We start from the raw sequence: 17,574 nt of genomic DNA on the forward strand, positions 1-17,574 counted from the left end.
GCAGAGGCATGTGCCACTTTGCACCAGTGCATGCACCTCCTCGCCTCTTCGTGCAATGGCTACACACGCCTACTGCTCACAAGAAGTCACACAGGTGTAGATGTACCTTAAGTCCCCTTTACCTTCTCATGAAGTCTCTTCAATAAGCGGCAAGTGTAAGTCTGATAAAATAACATTAAGGAAATGGGTAATATCAAAACTAATGGTAAACATTGCTGTGCATGAAGGAAACTGAGTAATATTACACATGTATATTTTTATTGAATATATACACTCTTTTCAAATGATATATTATCAAAATAATAAATAAAAATGTTAAGTGATCAACAGCTATCACATCCAGTCTTCATTGGCATTGCAACAGAACATGTTGCTACTTAAGAGAGAGCTTGTGTATGTACCACATTTGAACATGGTCCAAGTAGTGTGGCGGCATAAAGATCTGTTTTTAATATACAATGTTCAGTCTCATAGGAACATTATGAACCATTTGTGCATAATTGTAACACTCAGTTTTCAAATATTGCACTGCACATTTCATTGTTCTTTCTGTTAAGAGCAAATGTCCTCCCCGATACAGGAATAACCTTGTATTTTGACTTGCGTAGCCTGTGTTTGCTACCAGGGATTCGTTCGACTTTGAAGACATTGTGTCTGAAACAAAGGAAAAGTTAATTTCTTTTTTAAAGTCACCAGTGACTAAACATTGTGAAATATTTTCATTAAGCACAGACTTACAACTTCCAATTGACGCTAAGTGTGCTTAAAGATTTTCATTTATCTTCAAAGACAAATAAGCACAATGTGATTATTACCAATCAGCATATATTTTAGTAAAATGTTGTGACATCATTAAGAAAACGCAATTCAGTAAATAGTAATATATTTGTTGTATTTCAAGAACATCACAAATCTACTTGAAAGTTACATTTCAAAAATTTAATTCCTTACTTTCAATTAGGGGTTTGGTATGGAAAGAATTACTGAAGTGAAAATCTTACCTCACACTTGAGTCTGGCTGTTTTAACTGAAGACAGAGTGCAATGTTATTAGAAAAGTCAATATCTGAAACTAGATTTAGGCTTGATTCTGTAGATATGGTGAAATCTGCTTGGCTCCTAACAAATTCTGTGTCAACTTTCATTCTTCCTTGTAGCACAAGTGCAGCACTGCAATCAAGAGTAATAGTTAATTACACAAAACAAAACAAAAATTATTCCGCAAAACAGCCATACAGTAGCTAATATTTGTGAAAACGTCCTCTATTGGTAACACAGAATTTATGGGGACACATTATGGCATGACGTTTGGTATACTTTTTACTCTAATTAACTGATGCAGTGATGCTCTAGAGCAGTGACAGCCAAGGATTCAGCACACTGACAGTGCTCCTGCTTGTGTGCCACAGTTCTCTCACTGGCTAACCACTTATCCCACTGACACATCACACTATCTGAGCATGAGGAATGGGAAGAGGAGGAAATTGTGACAGTGCCAAATTTAAATAGTAATACAGTCATACTGCATACAACTTGATTTCAGGTCTCAAGAATGTACATCACAAACAAAACTAATTTTCATTATTATTTAAACATTTTTGGCATGCTCAAGACATAACAGAATTTTATCTGCACAAACTATCAGTATTTGGGCAGGCATAATATTTCATGTATGTTTACATTCAGGTTGGCATGTAATTGTTACTTATTGAGTTTCATAATTGAAAAAGCCTTTCACACACATCTGTTGATGGAAGTATTTTCACATTTGCAACCTCGTTATGGAGACTAAATTCTTCCTGGGGGAAAACAACAGATAACTCCTGGACACTTTTAAAGTAAGAGAATTCATCTTTTAATGGGAAATTACACTGCGCAGATCAATTGGTTCCACTTGCACATGCACAGGAGCACTCTCAACTGAAAGAGCAAATGTACAACTGGCAGTTTCTTCAAAATGTTTGAAAGCCACAATGAATTCTTCAGAACTCATGTTCTCTTTAACCGAAGTGAGCCTAGGGATGCGGATGGTGTTTTTTGTCAGAATTTGTCCTGTCCTCAATGCAGTTTTCTTTTTAAATGTACATCCATCAAATCAGAAATAAGTTGTTTCTCACCTCACTATATCTTACTGTGCACAGTGTGCAGTCAATTCAGCTTAAAATGGGAGGTCTGCAATTAATTTTGGATGTTCTAATTTTCATTCCTGTTCTCCTTTTCATAATTTCAACAGTAGCGGGTTTTAAAGCCAAATATTATTCCAGGCATGTTTCTTGAGTTGCCAACCTACACTGCATCAATATGAGGATTATTTGGAAAGTAAGATCTGTTTCGGTCCAAAAAATCAAGAGTACAAGCCATTCTTTCCATTTTGTGTTCCTGAGTTTGCGGCATGGGAACCTGACGCATGCAAAATTTGTGAATCTGAAACTTTTCAGAGACACTATTCTGCAGAGTTGTTCTACCACATTTGGAAACTTCAATGCTAAAGTTGAAATTATGAATAACCGGTCTTCACAAATCTTTTCATCCATGACTCTGAGCAGATCTTCTGAGATCATTGATGGTTGGCCTGATTGCAGTTATCATGAACATTTTCCAATCTGTCTGTGACAGCTCTCACCTTCTTGCACATCTTGCTGTCACTCATCACATTGGTGCCCTACATCTCTGTTATCCACCAACAAATTTCTGCTTCTGCAAAGTTTCCTGCTGTCAAAAACTGAATGACTGATCATATTTCCCAACTGGTGGGCTGACTATTTGTTTAAACATTCTGAACTGACATTGTAAGCAGCACATCATGACAATGTGAAAGCAAATGATGTCATTTGATGAGCAAGACATGCTGAGAGTCGGTCTGCTTGCACGTTTCAATGTTCACATGACATTTGATTAGCTATGGCTATTTGGAACTTACTTTCCAAATAACCCTCATATATAAAGTCACTATACTCTTCATTCAGTTCCATCAAAAACTATTGCAACTGACAGTGGAGTAATGCATGTGACTTCAAAAGATTTGCTGTGCATAACACCAATTTCCAGCATGTGCTGCAAGCATGCAAATGTACCACAAAGTGCTTCATTACATACAAAACAATGAATTCCACCTATCAGCTGTTGTAGTTTGTTGCTCTTTCACCATTAACAAAATCTTTAAATTATTTTGCATGCTGGTGTAATGTTGCCTATTATGCGATTGTATACCACATAACACATATTAAGAATTTTTATCCTTCTCTCCTATCATTCCCATTCATTTTTAAAGGCTTGTGATGGTAGGTCACCAGACGGCCTTTCTCGCAAAAATAACCACAGGACTTGTGAACTTCTTTTGTATTAGGAACAAGCAGGGAAGGGTAAAAACTGCTGACATCCCAATTTTGCTGAACTGAAGGAAGTTGTGCCAACCAAAAAATGCCATTCTGCAGAGCTCTATGAAATGTCATGCTGTGCCAAATACTTCTGAGACATATTGAGCAAAGTTAAGAAAGGTCAAACCTCAACCCACATGTGGCCTATAGATTGTGCTCACATGCAGTTTGGCATGCTGTGGTCAACCTTTCTCTAGGATATGCCAGGAAAAGCTGGTAAAAGTTTCTGCTACATTCTTATCTGGAACCAGATAAAATCATGTGCATAGTTTAAACATGAAAATGCAGAAACCTGTGAAATATGGATCATTCTCCCCAACACCAACAGCATCTCTGAATTACATTGCTGGGAGCTGTCCATGCTACATGTTCTTTGAACCCATACACCTCTGGCCTCAATACCCTTCACTAGCACCTGCCCCACACCCAAACCCACTTCCACTCTTGCCCTTCCTTGGTTCTATCACCTCTCCCTGTCTGCTCTTCCATGTCATCTTGCATTGCACGCAATTCCCCTGTCCATGGCCAGAAGGCACAACATAATGAGCCAGGAAAATATCACTGCATGTGTGTGTGTGTGTGTGTGTGTGTGTGTGTGTGTGTGTGTGTGTAATTTAATTTCCATTCCGACAACTGTAAACAGATGTTACTTACTTCTTTTCCACCAAGGAATGAGCATTTCTGTTCCACAAACTGAGCTGAATCTGGCCAGATAGGTCAAATGATACTGCGCCAATTAGACTTAGTTCAGCCACAAATCCAGGCTGGAGTGGGAGGTACTGCAAGTGGTCGTGCAAAAGTGCTAGTGCCTGAAATTTTATGATAATCAAATATTAACACAAAAAGGGTAAATTCTTTTTACTGTGTACATAACACAGGCCAACAATGGAAAAACATTAATGAAAGTGGTTTATTACTGTGATTTTTAATGTAGTGAACCCAAATATGATAAAATAACTGTATGATCCACCATTATATTTTACTAGTAACTACAAATATTTAAAAAATGCAATTTTAGCAGTTTTAAACATATTGTATTTTTAATGCAATTTCAGTTAGTAAGAACCTTGGATCTTTCCTATGTACGGTGGTGTGCAAACCTTAACAATACACATAGTGGTCTGTACCTTAGATGCAACCACAGTGGAGGGATATCTGTGGAGAGGAGAGAGAAACATGTAGTTCCTAAAAAGGGCAAAGCAGCCTTTTCAGTAGTAGCAGGGCAACAATCTGGATTACTGGTCTGGCCTAGTAACGTTAGCCAATATGGCACCGCTGTTCTGGTATTGCAAACAGCTGAAAGCATGGGGAAACTACAGCTGTTATATTTCCCCAGGGGTATGCAGCTCTTCTGTATGTTTAAATAATGATGGTATTTTCTCGGGTAATGTATTCTGGAAGTAAAATAGTCTCCCCATTTGGATCTCAAGACAGGGACAACTCAGGAGGAAACAAAACTGGCATTTTATGGGTCAGAGTGTGAAATGTTAGGTCCCTTAATTGGTTAGATGAATGAGAGAATTTAAAAAGAGCAACAGATGACTGAATTTAGATATGGTGAGAGTTAATAAAGTACAGGGTCAAGAAGAACAGAACCTAATCATGTGACGACAGAGTGATAAAAAGAAATTCAATAATGGTAACACAGGAGTGAGTCTGATAATGGGAGACTGGAATTCTAGGAGAATATGGACTGGGCTAAAGGGATGAGAGAAGAACCCACATAGTAGAATCACTACTAACACTTGTTTTAAGAATCATATACAGTATGTAGGTTGTATTTGTGAAAGAGACCTGGAGGTACTGGAAGGTTTCAAATCGATTTATAATAGTAAGGCAGATTTCAAAACCAGATAAGACATTTCCAAGGGCAGATGTGGACTATGACAATAATTTATTGGTTATGAACTGTAGATTAAAACTAAATAAATTGTAAAAAAGTAGGAAATTAAAGAGACAGGATCTGGAAAAGTTGATGGTTGGGAGATTGAGTGTGAGGGACCAAACAACAATTTTATCAGTTTCATGACCAACAGTGTCAGAAATCAAGGGAGGGATGACACAAGCAGCACAGTTCATTCCAGGGAGAGGGAAAATGGGCAAACAAAGAGGTAAAAGAAATGTCGGTATTGGGAAGTGGAAAAAACAGGATAGGGGTGGGGGGAAATGGGGAGAGCGGGTGTGCACCATAAATGCTAAGTGCAGTGGGGCAGTAGCAGTGCCACTGGCCCCTCATGATTCCCACAGACTACAATGATCACAACACAATGAGGACAACACCAGGGAAAAAACACAAGAAAGGGGGAAACAAAACTGGACGAAAGACCAGGCAGATGATAGGGAAGTTGTGTAGAACCTGGTCGGTGTAGAGACAGGGTCAAGGTTTCCATAACCAATGCAACACTAACTGAGGGGTTCCAATTCCAGAGGATAATTCGTTGAGAGTCATCTGCCAACACCTGAAATTAGCTCTGTAATATTCCCACCTATCAGCATTTGCGTTCTTTCATGTTGGAATTATTACAAAGACAGTGTTTTGCATTTCTCATATACCTTGAACACCAAGTGAAATAGTTGCATAATTGCTGGCTCTCCCAAGGATCTCAATAATTTTAAGAGAATGTCACCAACTACAAGAACTTAGATATTTCAGTGTTGTGTCACATTCATTTCATGGTATATTTCCTATCTAATCTTCACCTACTTCCTCTTCTCTTTCTTAATATTGTTCTCAAACTTGTTTCCCTTTTACAGGTCCTCTGTATACTTCCTCCACCTTTCAGCTTCTTTGTTTTGTAGCTAGACTTTTTTTCATAAACTTAATTCAGTATCTCCAGTGTTATAGGATTTCTACTATGCCTTGTCTTTTTACCAATTTGATCATCTGATGCAATCACTATTACATCTCTCACACTATCCATTTGTGTTCTAGTGTATTCCCTTCCCGTGCCACAGTTAATCATTAACTAATGTTCACTCTGAAACTCTCAAAATTTCTTATTGTCTCAGCTTCTACATCTACATCTATGTATTTACTCTGCTAGCCACCAAGAGGGGTGTGCCAGAGGGCACAATTTGCGGATCGTGCGAGGGACAAATGAATGTCTGAACGCCTCAGTACGAGCTCTCATTTCCCTTATCTTCGAGTGATGATCATTGCGCGATTTGAAAGTTGGTGGTAGTAATAGAATGTTCTACATCCTCAGTAAAGATCGGATTTCGGAATTTTGTGAGCAGCCCCTTCCTTTTAGCGTGCTGTCTATCTGCAAGTGTGCCTCACTTCAAACTTTCTGTGAGATTTGTAATGCTCTCGCAATAGCTAAATGTACCAGTCACAAATCTTGCCGCTCTTCTTTGGACCTTCTCAATCTCTTGAATCGGACCCAACTGGTAAGGGTCCCATACAGACAAACAACACTCTAAGACTGGATGAACTAATGTATTGTAAGCTATTTCCTTCGTTGAAGGACTGCATCGCTTCAGGATTCTACCAATAAAACACAATCTAGAGTTTCCTTGCCCATTACTTGTGTAATCTGATCATTCCATTTGAGATCATTTTCAATAGTCACACCCAGATACTTGATGGATGTTATCGCTTCCAAAGACTGGACATTTATTTTGTACTCATACATTAATGGGGATTTCCGCCTTTTATATGCAGTAGGTTACACTTAACTGTTGTTGAGATTTAACTGCCAGTCATTACATCACACATTTATTTTCTGCAAATACTAATTGATTTGTTCACAACTTTCATGTGATACTACTTTCCTGTAGACTACAGCATCATTGGCAAACAGTCTAATGCCGCTGTCAGTACCATCAACCAGATTGTTAATGTAAGTCGTAAAAAGCAGCGGACCTATTACGCTGCCCTGGGGCACACCTGATGTTCTATCCAACTGCATATGTCATCAGATAGACCTTAAGCGTGCACTTTTTGGAGCAAGCAACAGTGTGGAACTGAGTCGAGCACCTTTCGAAAGTCGAGAAATACGGCATCAACCTGGGAGCCGGTATCTAGAGGGTCAGCTGTGTCTCGCATGACTCCTGTTTCCTAAAACTGTGCTGGTTTCTGCAGATGAGCTTCTCAGAGTCTAGAAAGGTCATTATGTCTGAACACAAAATATGTTCCATCTGAACACAAAATATGTTCCATGATTCTACAACAAATCGATGTCAGTGAAATTGGCCACTAATTATGGGCATCCAAGTTTCTACTCTTTTTATAGATTGCTATGACCTGGGCCTTCTTACAGTCCCATGGAACTTTCCGCTGTTCCAATGATCTCTGATATATGATGGATAAGAATGGTGCTTTATTTGTAGCTTAGTGAACATATAATCTTACGCGGATACTGTCTGGGCCAGATGCCTTCCTGGTGTCTGAGGATCTTCACTGTTTTATGATCCCATATACACTGAACACTTATCCACCTCCCAGAGGGCTTGCGGTTTTTTCGTGTTCTTGTGTGGCGCAAATGGGACCCTGAGCTATAGCAGCACATTCTTCCTTCCTATGCTGCATTTTCTCCCCATCTCCTCGCTCTCTGTCCTTGCTCCTTCTCCTCTGCCCCCTCTTCTTCTCTCTTGGTATTCTTATTTATATCTACCTGGCTATCCACCTGGTTTCCTGTATCCCTTGTGGTTTTATTCCACGTGCCCCCCATTTTTTGTGGCATTTTCGGTCCCCCTTTGGTGTTTGACCTGCAATTTTCTCTCTGTAGTGTCAAACATCTGAGGAAGAACTTTATCAGATATGGATTAATTGCCCAAAAATAATGAGATAAAGCCATTACAAAACAGAAAATAACCAAAAATACATTTTTTAATTGTCCTGCATATGTAATCATTTTCTTTGTGCCTTATTGTGGCATTGTTTGAAAACTGAACTAGTTCACTAAAACGTCTATCAACATAAGTGAAAAACAACAATCAGTTAAATCATATGTAATGTCAATTCTGAAGCTCGAAGTTTGATATCACATTTTAGTATTTAACAATGAAGTCTTCTTACTTTACGTGATAATATGGTATTAGATAGCAGGTGCAAACTTACAGTCAACCATTCACAAGCAATAGCTCAGTCATGACCACATATTGCAACATTTTCATTCTGTGCTTATTCGCTATCTCTACATGACTACAGAAAACTTTATGCTATAGTACATACCTCATAGTTTTTATAATGTAGAGGACTATATTAAATTTACTCCCCATATGGTATACTGTGAAACTCACACAAAAACATAAAATTGCTAACTTCTAAACTAAGTATATTGTTTCTTTAGCAGAAGAACGAATGGGACAGAAAGAAGAGATAATAGTGATATTTAGTATATAGCATAAGTTGCAGGACAGGTCACCCATGACCCTAGGTCAAGTGAACTTATTGGAGAGATTCAAAACTAGAAATAGAATGTTGGTACCTCAAGAGATTTGGAAACTTCTTTTTCCAACTTATTTCTCCATTTTGCCAGAGGGAAAAGCTCCTGATATTGAATGCTAAACACTTCACACCTTTTTAAGTGTTTCCATTTATTGCATCTGGGGAATAGATTTTTTATCTGTCCCATGCCTGACAAGTAACCTGATTAAGGCAGGAGATTCCAACTTTTTACTATCCACCTGCACCCCAATTGTTTCATGTGTTTTCATTATGCTTAAGTAATCGGTATAAATCTTTAGACTGTATTTTGTTACCTGTGATGCTTTATTTTTGTGTAACCTGTTGTTTTATTTGTGTATTTTTCATCATATTTGTCATATTTTGATGAGATGTTTTGTTTTTCATTATTGCATTAAAATGTAACTATTTTCTTGAAGCAATATTCTGAACAGTCTCTGTGCATTATTGAGTCTAGTAAAGGTCCGCTGTTTGCATTTTGTACCCTTTGCCAATACCCAGCAGGGTAGCCGAGAGCACTAATGTACTGCTTCCTAGACGCCAGAGAGCACGCTGGCCCTGGATCAAATCCGCCTGGCAGATTAACGATGACTGGTGTGCCGGTCTTCCTGGATGTGGTTTTTAGGCAGTTTTCCACACCCCTCTAGGTAACTACCACACTGGTCCCCACATTCCGCCTCAGTTACACAACTCACAGACATTTGCACACGTTTGCATTATTTCACGGATTACACTAGATGCAGACAGCTCGGGTATACTACTTACGTCCTGAGGGGTTGGTGGTGGAGACAGGAAGGGCATCCAGCCACCTTCTGCACCTAACACTGCCAAATCCGTAACAACACGGCTGACCCTGTGTTGAAAATGGGGACAAGGCCCACAGAAAGAAAGCAAGACTCTTTGCCAAAGGGACATTTGCATATGCATCATAGAAAAAATAGTTTCAGAATATGTGGAAATAAAAAAACACCGAATCAACATTTTGGGTAGTCCTAGAGTTTTCATTTGTGTTTCTATAACTGTTTGTGATGTAAGAAAGGGTTCACATCAGTTATCTTGAGATTATACTGAAACTGAGCTGTGATTTTTGATTATTTGCTAGCAAGTATACAATCCACATTATACATACTTTTGTCCCACGTTTTGGGTGTTGTTGATGTTGCAAGCAGGTTTGCCACAGTTTTCTAACCTCTCACTGCCGATTTCGCAATGGTCAGTCAAAGTATAATCACAAACAGGAAAAGCTACAGGTACATGTACCATTAATCGTGCATAATCTTTCAGTGTTATCGTTATGCAACCCAGCTCCTACAGAATGAAGTCCAGAGTGAGCAACTTTGATTAATTTTTTAGGATGCTTGTTCGCACACTGCTGTTCTCCACTGCATCAAAAAAAATTTAAGTTTCATATTGTCTACATAGGCTTGTATGGTACGGAAAAAAAACTATGGACGGCACCAGATTTATAACATGCAAAGACCAAAGTTTCTTTCTTATCATATTTTTGTGTTAAAATAAAATATGTGAACTGAAATGGCAGGGCCATCTGAATTTCCTTGTTAGACTAGTTTTAGTTTCTTTAAACAAAAATGGCAGTAATTACATTGGTCAGTACTATGAAATTAAGACATTTATTAACTAACAGTTATAAGTACTTAATAGAAAAAGAAACAAATAATTGGTTAATAGTGATAATTTTTGTCTAATGTATAAGTACTATCAAAGACAAACCTGGAAAGCAGGAGTCTTTTCTGAAGCTGTACCAGACCAAACATGACCCATAAGATCTCCTTGCCCACTGAAGAAAATAAATGGCCTCAACTGAACTCCAAGAGCAATAACTTCCATACCAGCAGTGGCAGGTTCATCATCAGGTTCATCACTGTCATCTGATGATATGAGAGAGCCAAGGCCTCCAGCAAACAGTCCAAGCTGGAAATAATTGGAAGTTACTTGTGATATAGACATCCCAGTTGAACATTATATATTATATTACCAGTACTATTGTTGCTAGGCACCAACTTACACTGAAAATTTCCTTTGTTTCTCCATTCATTTCAAGAACAACATCCACTGTACCTCTCTTTAAAAAACCACTGGATATTTCTTGTATAGTAACCAGACTTGCATTACCGTATGGGTTGCTAAATAGAGATCTTGTGAATGCTGTTGAAAGACCTCTCAATGCCATTGCGTGGTAATTTTTCAACAATCTTTTTTCTTCTGTAATTATTTCATTCACCAGTGACCTGAATTGTAAATCTCTTTCTGACATCTGTGTCACTCTTTGCCAGAGGTACTGCTTCACTTCATATGCTGTATCTAAGGAAGTCAGCGATATCAGAATTTCCTTGAGGAAAGATTTGTCTGGGTTAGTTTCGAGCAGAATATCTATGGCTAAGGTTCGAGCACTTGAGTCGTACTTTTTGTCAAGTTGAAAATAGATTCGTTTCATTAGTGACATAACAGTCTGGTCCCAGTACTTTGATGGAAGTGATCTCAAGGCCTTCATTGCCGTCACACTGGTCTTTTTGGTACCATTGACAGCATGCTGTAGCAGTATTGGCACTGTATTACCATCGCCAAGATTCCGCAAGGCTCGTAAGTATTTTTGCTTGCATTCTTCTGAACTGCAGTCATTGAGCCCATCCACAAGGGATTTTCTTGTTTCTTCAATCACCTGGACATAATAAAAAAAAATGGATTTATCATTCAGAGTTTTATTCATTACAGTATTTATGGTTAATATGACACTGACTTAATCCATATCACTATGTGAGTGCCTTCATGGGGTAAGGCTAATAGCTTTCAGTGGAATAGAAGTTTACTGCATCCTTAAAAAATAATGAAAACAAGAATGGAAATATAATAAATTATGACACAGACTCACTGCCCAGCAGTACTTACTTTCTGGTGTGCAGTACTTCTGATAGACACATATAAAAGTAAAAGACACACATTGCCTAGAGCTTGTAACTAACAGCTTCTTTGTTGGGTAGAAGAGTGTCTTAGGTTCCTCAGTACAAGTAGATCTCTCTCATCAAGTGGTCCAAGTGACCTGCCTTTCCTTCTTGACCGTCCCCAAACAATGTGTGTCTTCTCCTTGAGGAAAGAACTATTAGTTCCAAAAACTAGGTAATATATCTTTTTGACTTGTATTTGCAGTACTGCTGAGTGCATGTTTTTAAATGGTCCCTCTCTGTGGTGGAAGTTGGCTGACTTCATGCTGCTCCAGAATGTTTATGTTCGGTGCCAACCATAGCTATGCAACAGTATTGTGCCCCATAACAAAATGTAGCCATTGTGAATATAGTTTTGATCTGTGTGCGCTGTTGTGCATAGTGATCATTAATAACATTTACAAACATGAGGGAAGAGGCTGTACTTGATCTTTCTATTCATTCACTATAAACTTCCAAGATGCACAGTATAAATTCTGTGATGCAGTAATCAATTAATGTTCATTTCTTTTATACACTATAAACTGGCTGCTCTGGGAAAAGAAGGTGGAGCTTGTCTCAACAGCCAGTGTGCTATGAGCTCATCACAAGCTTCTGTCCCAGCATTCTCCATTCAGGTGTGAAGTAAAAGTGTGCAACCAGTACACATTTCACCTCCTGCAGGCAAGTCCTGGCCAGCAAATCTGTTCCACAATTTATTAGTTTTCTTGATTTAATTTTTCCTCAGATACAAATATAAAGCAGAACAATATTATCTCAAGTATTAGGTAACAAGTAAAGGGCCAACTGGATCATATAGATCCAGCATTCCATTTCTACTGGCTACACTAAGAACTACAGGTTTAATTATAGCTGCTGAAAGTTTCTTCTTGATCAAGTTTCAAGAAAATACCCAGAAGTTACCTTATACTGTATATGGACCATTTTGAGTGCACATTGTTGAATTATCAGGATTCTTGCCCTATTGTTTTCTACTGATCCTTTATGCAAGTTTTGAGATGTTGACTTCTGGGGGAGAAAAACACCTCTTTTCCTTCTTGTGCATTTCATATCAGCCTCACAGACGAAATTAATTAAAAGTCATCATTTAATATTCTATCTATGTAACATTTATATCTGTAAATGAGCCATGGAGCTTGCTGAAGTGGGGTGCCTTGCATGCCTCAATGATAAAGAGGTAGGTGTGTGTGTGTGTGTGTGTGTGTGTGTGTGTGTGTGTGTGTGTGTGTGTGTGTACTGTAGCTACAACCAGAACAGAGGTATATCTGTGGACAGCCCACATGAAACTGTGGCTGCCAAAGAGGGTCAGCAATTTAGACAACTGACTATCTGGCTTTGTGATATTAGCCATCATAGTAGGTACTGAAAAGGCTGAAAGCCAGGGAAAACTACAGCTGTTGTTTCTCTTGAGGGTATGTAGTTCTACTTTACAGTTAAATGATGATGGAATCCTGTTGAGTAAAATATTCTAAAGGTAAAATAACCCCCCCCCCCAATTCAGATTACTTGGCTGAGATGACTCAGGAAAATGTCACTGTCAGGAAAAATGAAACTAACATTCTACAGGTTGGAACATGGAACATTCGACCCCTTAATAAGATAAGTAGAATTTAAAAAGGGAAATTGATAGGTTGAATTTAGATGTAATGAGATTTAGTGAAACGTGATGTCAAGAAGAACAGGACTTCTGGTCCCCCCCCCCCCCCCCCCCCCCCACCACGCACACCTCAGAAGATACACAGGCCCACAGTTTCTGGCCACCAAGGTCTGACTGACAGTGTGGCTTAGTGTTTGTTTTGTATAGTTCAGAAGAATGCCTTTTGGCTTAAAGCTTACTTGTTTGGCAGCCTTTTTGTTGTGCCTATCTACAACTCAACATCTCTGCTTTATGCTGAATAGCAATCTATACTTTTCAAACAATGGAAAATCCAGGATGGAATGTAACAATATGAGAGGAAGAAAGTTGCTACTCACCATATAGCGGAGATGCTGAGCTGCGATAGGCCTTTCCCTGCAATACGTCCTACGTTCCCGTAACCCTCCTGGCCTCAACCTTCGTTACTCACTGTCCTCACCCATTCGGCCCCCCTCCCTGTTCCCATATCAGCACTACACACCCGTTATTTCACCACCATACCCAATCTTTAATTTCTTTTATTTTTATTTCTCTCCTTTTCGCTACTTACCCCCTCCCCCCTCCGCACCTTCTCTCCTACCTTCCGTCTAAACTGCAACACTTCACTGTCCGCCACTCCCACAATACTATCCCTCCACCCCCCCCCCCCCCCCCCCGCCGCCCCAGCCTCCTCCTTAACCCCACCCAGCTGCCACGCCCATCATGCATTGGTGTTGCTGGTAGCAGTGTAGTTTTAGCTCTCTGAGACTGCAGATGTGTGTGCAAGTTGCGCTTGCGTGCGTGTGTGTATTTGTGTCTACTGCTGACAAAGGCCTTAATGGCCGAAAGCTTTGATTGTGTGAATCTTTTTAATGTGCCTATCACGGCTCAGCACCTCTGCTATATAGTGAGTAGCAACTTTCCTTCTCTCATATTGTTAATCTATACTTTTCATAACACGGTCAATATTCCATCCCATTGTTTGATGTAGATTGTTAAAAAATGTTTGTTTTTATTTAAAAAGCTTTAAGAGCTTTCACATTAAAAATTCAGAAGCAGTACTTCCAGCATTCCCTCATATAATTAAGTATATTTGTTTGAAAATTTACTGTCTGTGATTTTTAATGGCAGGGTCATAAAGGTGCAGGTATTTACAGTTAATGTGAAAATAATTGAGAAAAAGTACAATAAAACACACTTGACCAATCAAAGTAGCCAAGGTAAGCCAGTATTTTGTTCTTAATTGACAGTAGGAAATTTCTAATTAAAATATATGCTGAAATAATGTTAACTGTGTTCGTTAGTTGGTTAGTAAATGTGTGTGTGTGTGTGTGTGTGTGTGTGTGTGTGTGTGTGTGTGTGTGTGTGTGTGTCTGTGTGAACATCAAACATAAATTTTAAATGTTAGTTAATTTTTTCTAAAGGCATTTGTGTGGGATGTAGACTTTTATGGAAGTGAAACAGGAACAATGAACAAGAAGAAAGAGCTTTTAGAATATGGCACTTCAGAGGAATGTTGAAGATTACATTGGTAGATCAGATAACTAAGTAAAGAGGTATGGGAGCAAGTAGTAGAAAAAATAAATTTTTGGCACAACCCAACTAAAAAGAAGGGTTCAGTTGATAGGACAAATCCTGATGCTTCAGTGAATCAATTTGTAATTGGGGTAGGGGTGGGGGGTGGGGTGGGGGGAGGGTTGAGTTTTAGAGGGATTAGACCACTGTGGATAGCTACAGAGCTACAGAAAATGAATCTTCAGACTGAATACCACAAGGACTATAATGTTTGGTATATCTTTTATCAATAGGGTTTCTTTGATGAGACAGTGCAAGAATGTGACAAGAACTAAAAACAAAACTGAGAATTAGTGGTGGCAGAAATAAATAAAAGTTGTGCAAGACACTGAGTGGCACAAAGTAGGTATTGGAAAAATCAAAATGAATTTAAAAAAATGAATAGAAAATCGATTGAAGGCTTCAAGCAAATTGTATACACTTATGAGAAAAAACGTTATGATCACCTGCTAAATACCATGTTCGTACACCTTTGGAATGCAGTACAGCAGTGATTCTGCTTCCATGGATTCAAGAAATCCTTAGTAGGTTTCTGGAGGTATGTGGCACCAGATGTCTTTCACAAAAGATACCTGTAGAGATAGGGCCTGAATTATATTGATTACTCAGAAAAATATTGCACTGTAGCCCTTGGCGAATGCTTTGTATATTCCACTTTGCTCTGTGTTGTGCAACAATCATTGTTTTCTTTGCTTATTTTAGAATGAGTGAAGGGACTAATTCTGGTCCAGGAAAGTGTTCAAGCACAATCCTTACAACACTAAAAAAGAATCAGCAGTTCCTTTGACCATTACATCAGTTCTGTTTCGCAGGAGCATAAAACACAGACTTTGACGGCCAGCCCTCCAAGAGGGAGTGGGGCTTGTTCCCTGACCACTTCTCTCCCATTGGGCAGTCCCTCATCGTCGCACAACAGTTTACAAAAATATAGAAAACATCGAACTAACAACAACAACAGGCGACAAGAAGAATCGGATCCAGTGAAGAGTGTTGCAGCAAATGCGCTCGTTGATGGACCATGTGTGTTTCTTGGATGTACTCTTAATTTTAATTTGGACATAAATGATACCTTCTCTCATGGTGATTGATGGTTGACAGTTGCCACAGTAAGAGGAGGTAGTGGAGTTCTAAGTGTACCTGGACTCGAAAGTTTTAATGATAGAGATGTAATTTCTTTTCGCACTTATCATATGTTTGAAATTGCTGATAAAGGCACCCGGTGTAGACAACATTCCATTGGAACTACTGACGGCGTTGGGAGAGCCAGTTCTGACAAAACTCTACCATTTGGTGAGCAAGAAATATGAGACAGGCGAAATTCCCTCAGACTTCAAGAAGAATATAATAATTCCAATCCCAAAGAAAGCAGGTGTTGACAGATGTGAAAATTACCGAACTATCAGTTTAATAAGTCACAGCTGCAAAATACTAACGTGAATTCTTTACAGACGAATGGAAAAACTAGTAGAAGCCGACCTCGGGGAAGATCAGTTTGGATTCCGTAGAAATATTGGAACACGTGAGGCAATACTGACCCTACGACTTATCTTAGAAGCTAGATTAAGGAAGGGCAAACCAACATTTCTAGCATTTGTAGACTTAGAGAAAGCTTTTGACAATGTTGTGTGGAATACTCTTTCAAATTCTGAAGGTGGCAGGGGTAAAATACAGGGAGTGAAAGGCTATTTACAATTTGTACAGAAACCAGATGGCAGTTATAAGAGCCGAGGGACATGAAAGGGAAGCAGTGGTTGGGAAAGGAGTGAGACAAGGTTGTAGCCTATCCCCGATGTTATTCAATCTGTATATTGAGCAAGCAGTGAAGGAAACAAAAGAAAAATACGGAGTAGGTATTAAAGTCCATGGAGGAGAAATAAAAACTTTGAGGTTCGCCGATGACATCGTAATTCTGTCAGACACAGCACAGGACTTGGAAGAGCAGTTGAACAGAATGGATAGTGTCTTGAGAGTAGGATATAAGATGAACATCAACAAAAGCAAAACGAGGATAATGGAATGTAGTCGGATTAAGTCAGGTGATGCTGAGGGAATTAGATTAGGAAGTGAGACACTTAAAGTAGTAAAGGAGTTTTGCTATTTGGGGAGCAAAATAATTGATGATGGTCGAAGTAGAGAGGATATAAAATGTAGACTGGCAATGGCAAGGAAAGCGTTTCTGAAGAAGAGAAATTTGTTAACATCGAGGATAGATTTAAGTGTCAGGAAGTCATTTCTGAAAGTATTTGTATGGAGTGTAGCCATGTATGGAAGTGAATCATGGACAATAAATAGTTCAGACAAGAAGAGAATAGAAGCTTTCGAAATGTGGTGCTACAGAAGAATGCTGAAGATTAGATGGGTAGATCACGTAACTAATGAGGAAGTATTGAATCGGATTGGGGAGAAGAGAAGTTTGTGGCACAACTTGACCAGAAGAAGGGATCGGTTGGTAGGACATGTTCTGAGGCATCAAGGGATCACCAATTTGGTATTGGAGGGCAGCGTGGAGGGTAAAAATCGTAGAGGGAGACCAAGAGATGACTACACTAAGCAGATTCAGAAGGATGTAGGTTGCAGTAGGTACTGGGAGATGAAGGAGCTTGCACAGGATAGAGTAGCGTGGAGAGCTGCATCAAAC

The 17,574-nt window shown here is 39.1% G+C and overlaps 1 protein-coding gene across 4 annotated transcripts in view; it reads right to left on the bottom strand.

Annotated features, from left to right (window-relative positions):
* Positions 1-236: 236 nt before the first annotated feature.
* Positions 237-17,574, bottom strand: part of LOC126336762 (microsomal triacylglycerol transfer protein) — a 189,758-nt gene continuing 172,420 nt past the window's right edge. For all 4 annotated transcript variants that reach the window (XM_050000771.1, XM_050000769.1, XM_050000768.1 and 1 more), the window contains 5 exons: positions 10,813-11,466; positions 10,518-10,718; positions 4,031-4,185; positions 1,002-1,169; positions 237-654 (listed from right to left, as the gene is read on the bottom strand). In XM_050000771.1, the coding sequence (XP_049856728.1) occupies positions 510-654; positions 1,002-1,169; positions 4,031-4,185; positions 10,518-10,718; positions 10,813-11,466 (1,323 nt within the window). In that variant the 3' untranslated portion in view covers positions 237-509. The remainder of the gene's footprint in view (positions 655-1,001; positions 1,170-4,030; positions 4,186-10,517; positions 10,719-10,812; positions 11,467-17,574) is intronic.

This window comes from Schistocerca gregaria, chromosome 2 (genome assembly GCF_023897955.1).
Source record: "Schistocerca gregaria isolate iqSchGreg1 chromosome 2, iqSchGreg1.2, whole genome shotgun sequence".
Classification (NCBI taxonomy): domain Eukaryota; kingdom Metazoa; phylum Arthropoda; class Insecta; order Orthoptera; family Acrididae; genus Schistocerca; species Schistocerca gregaria.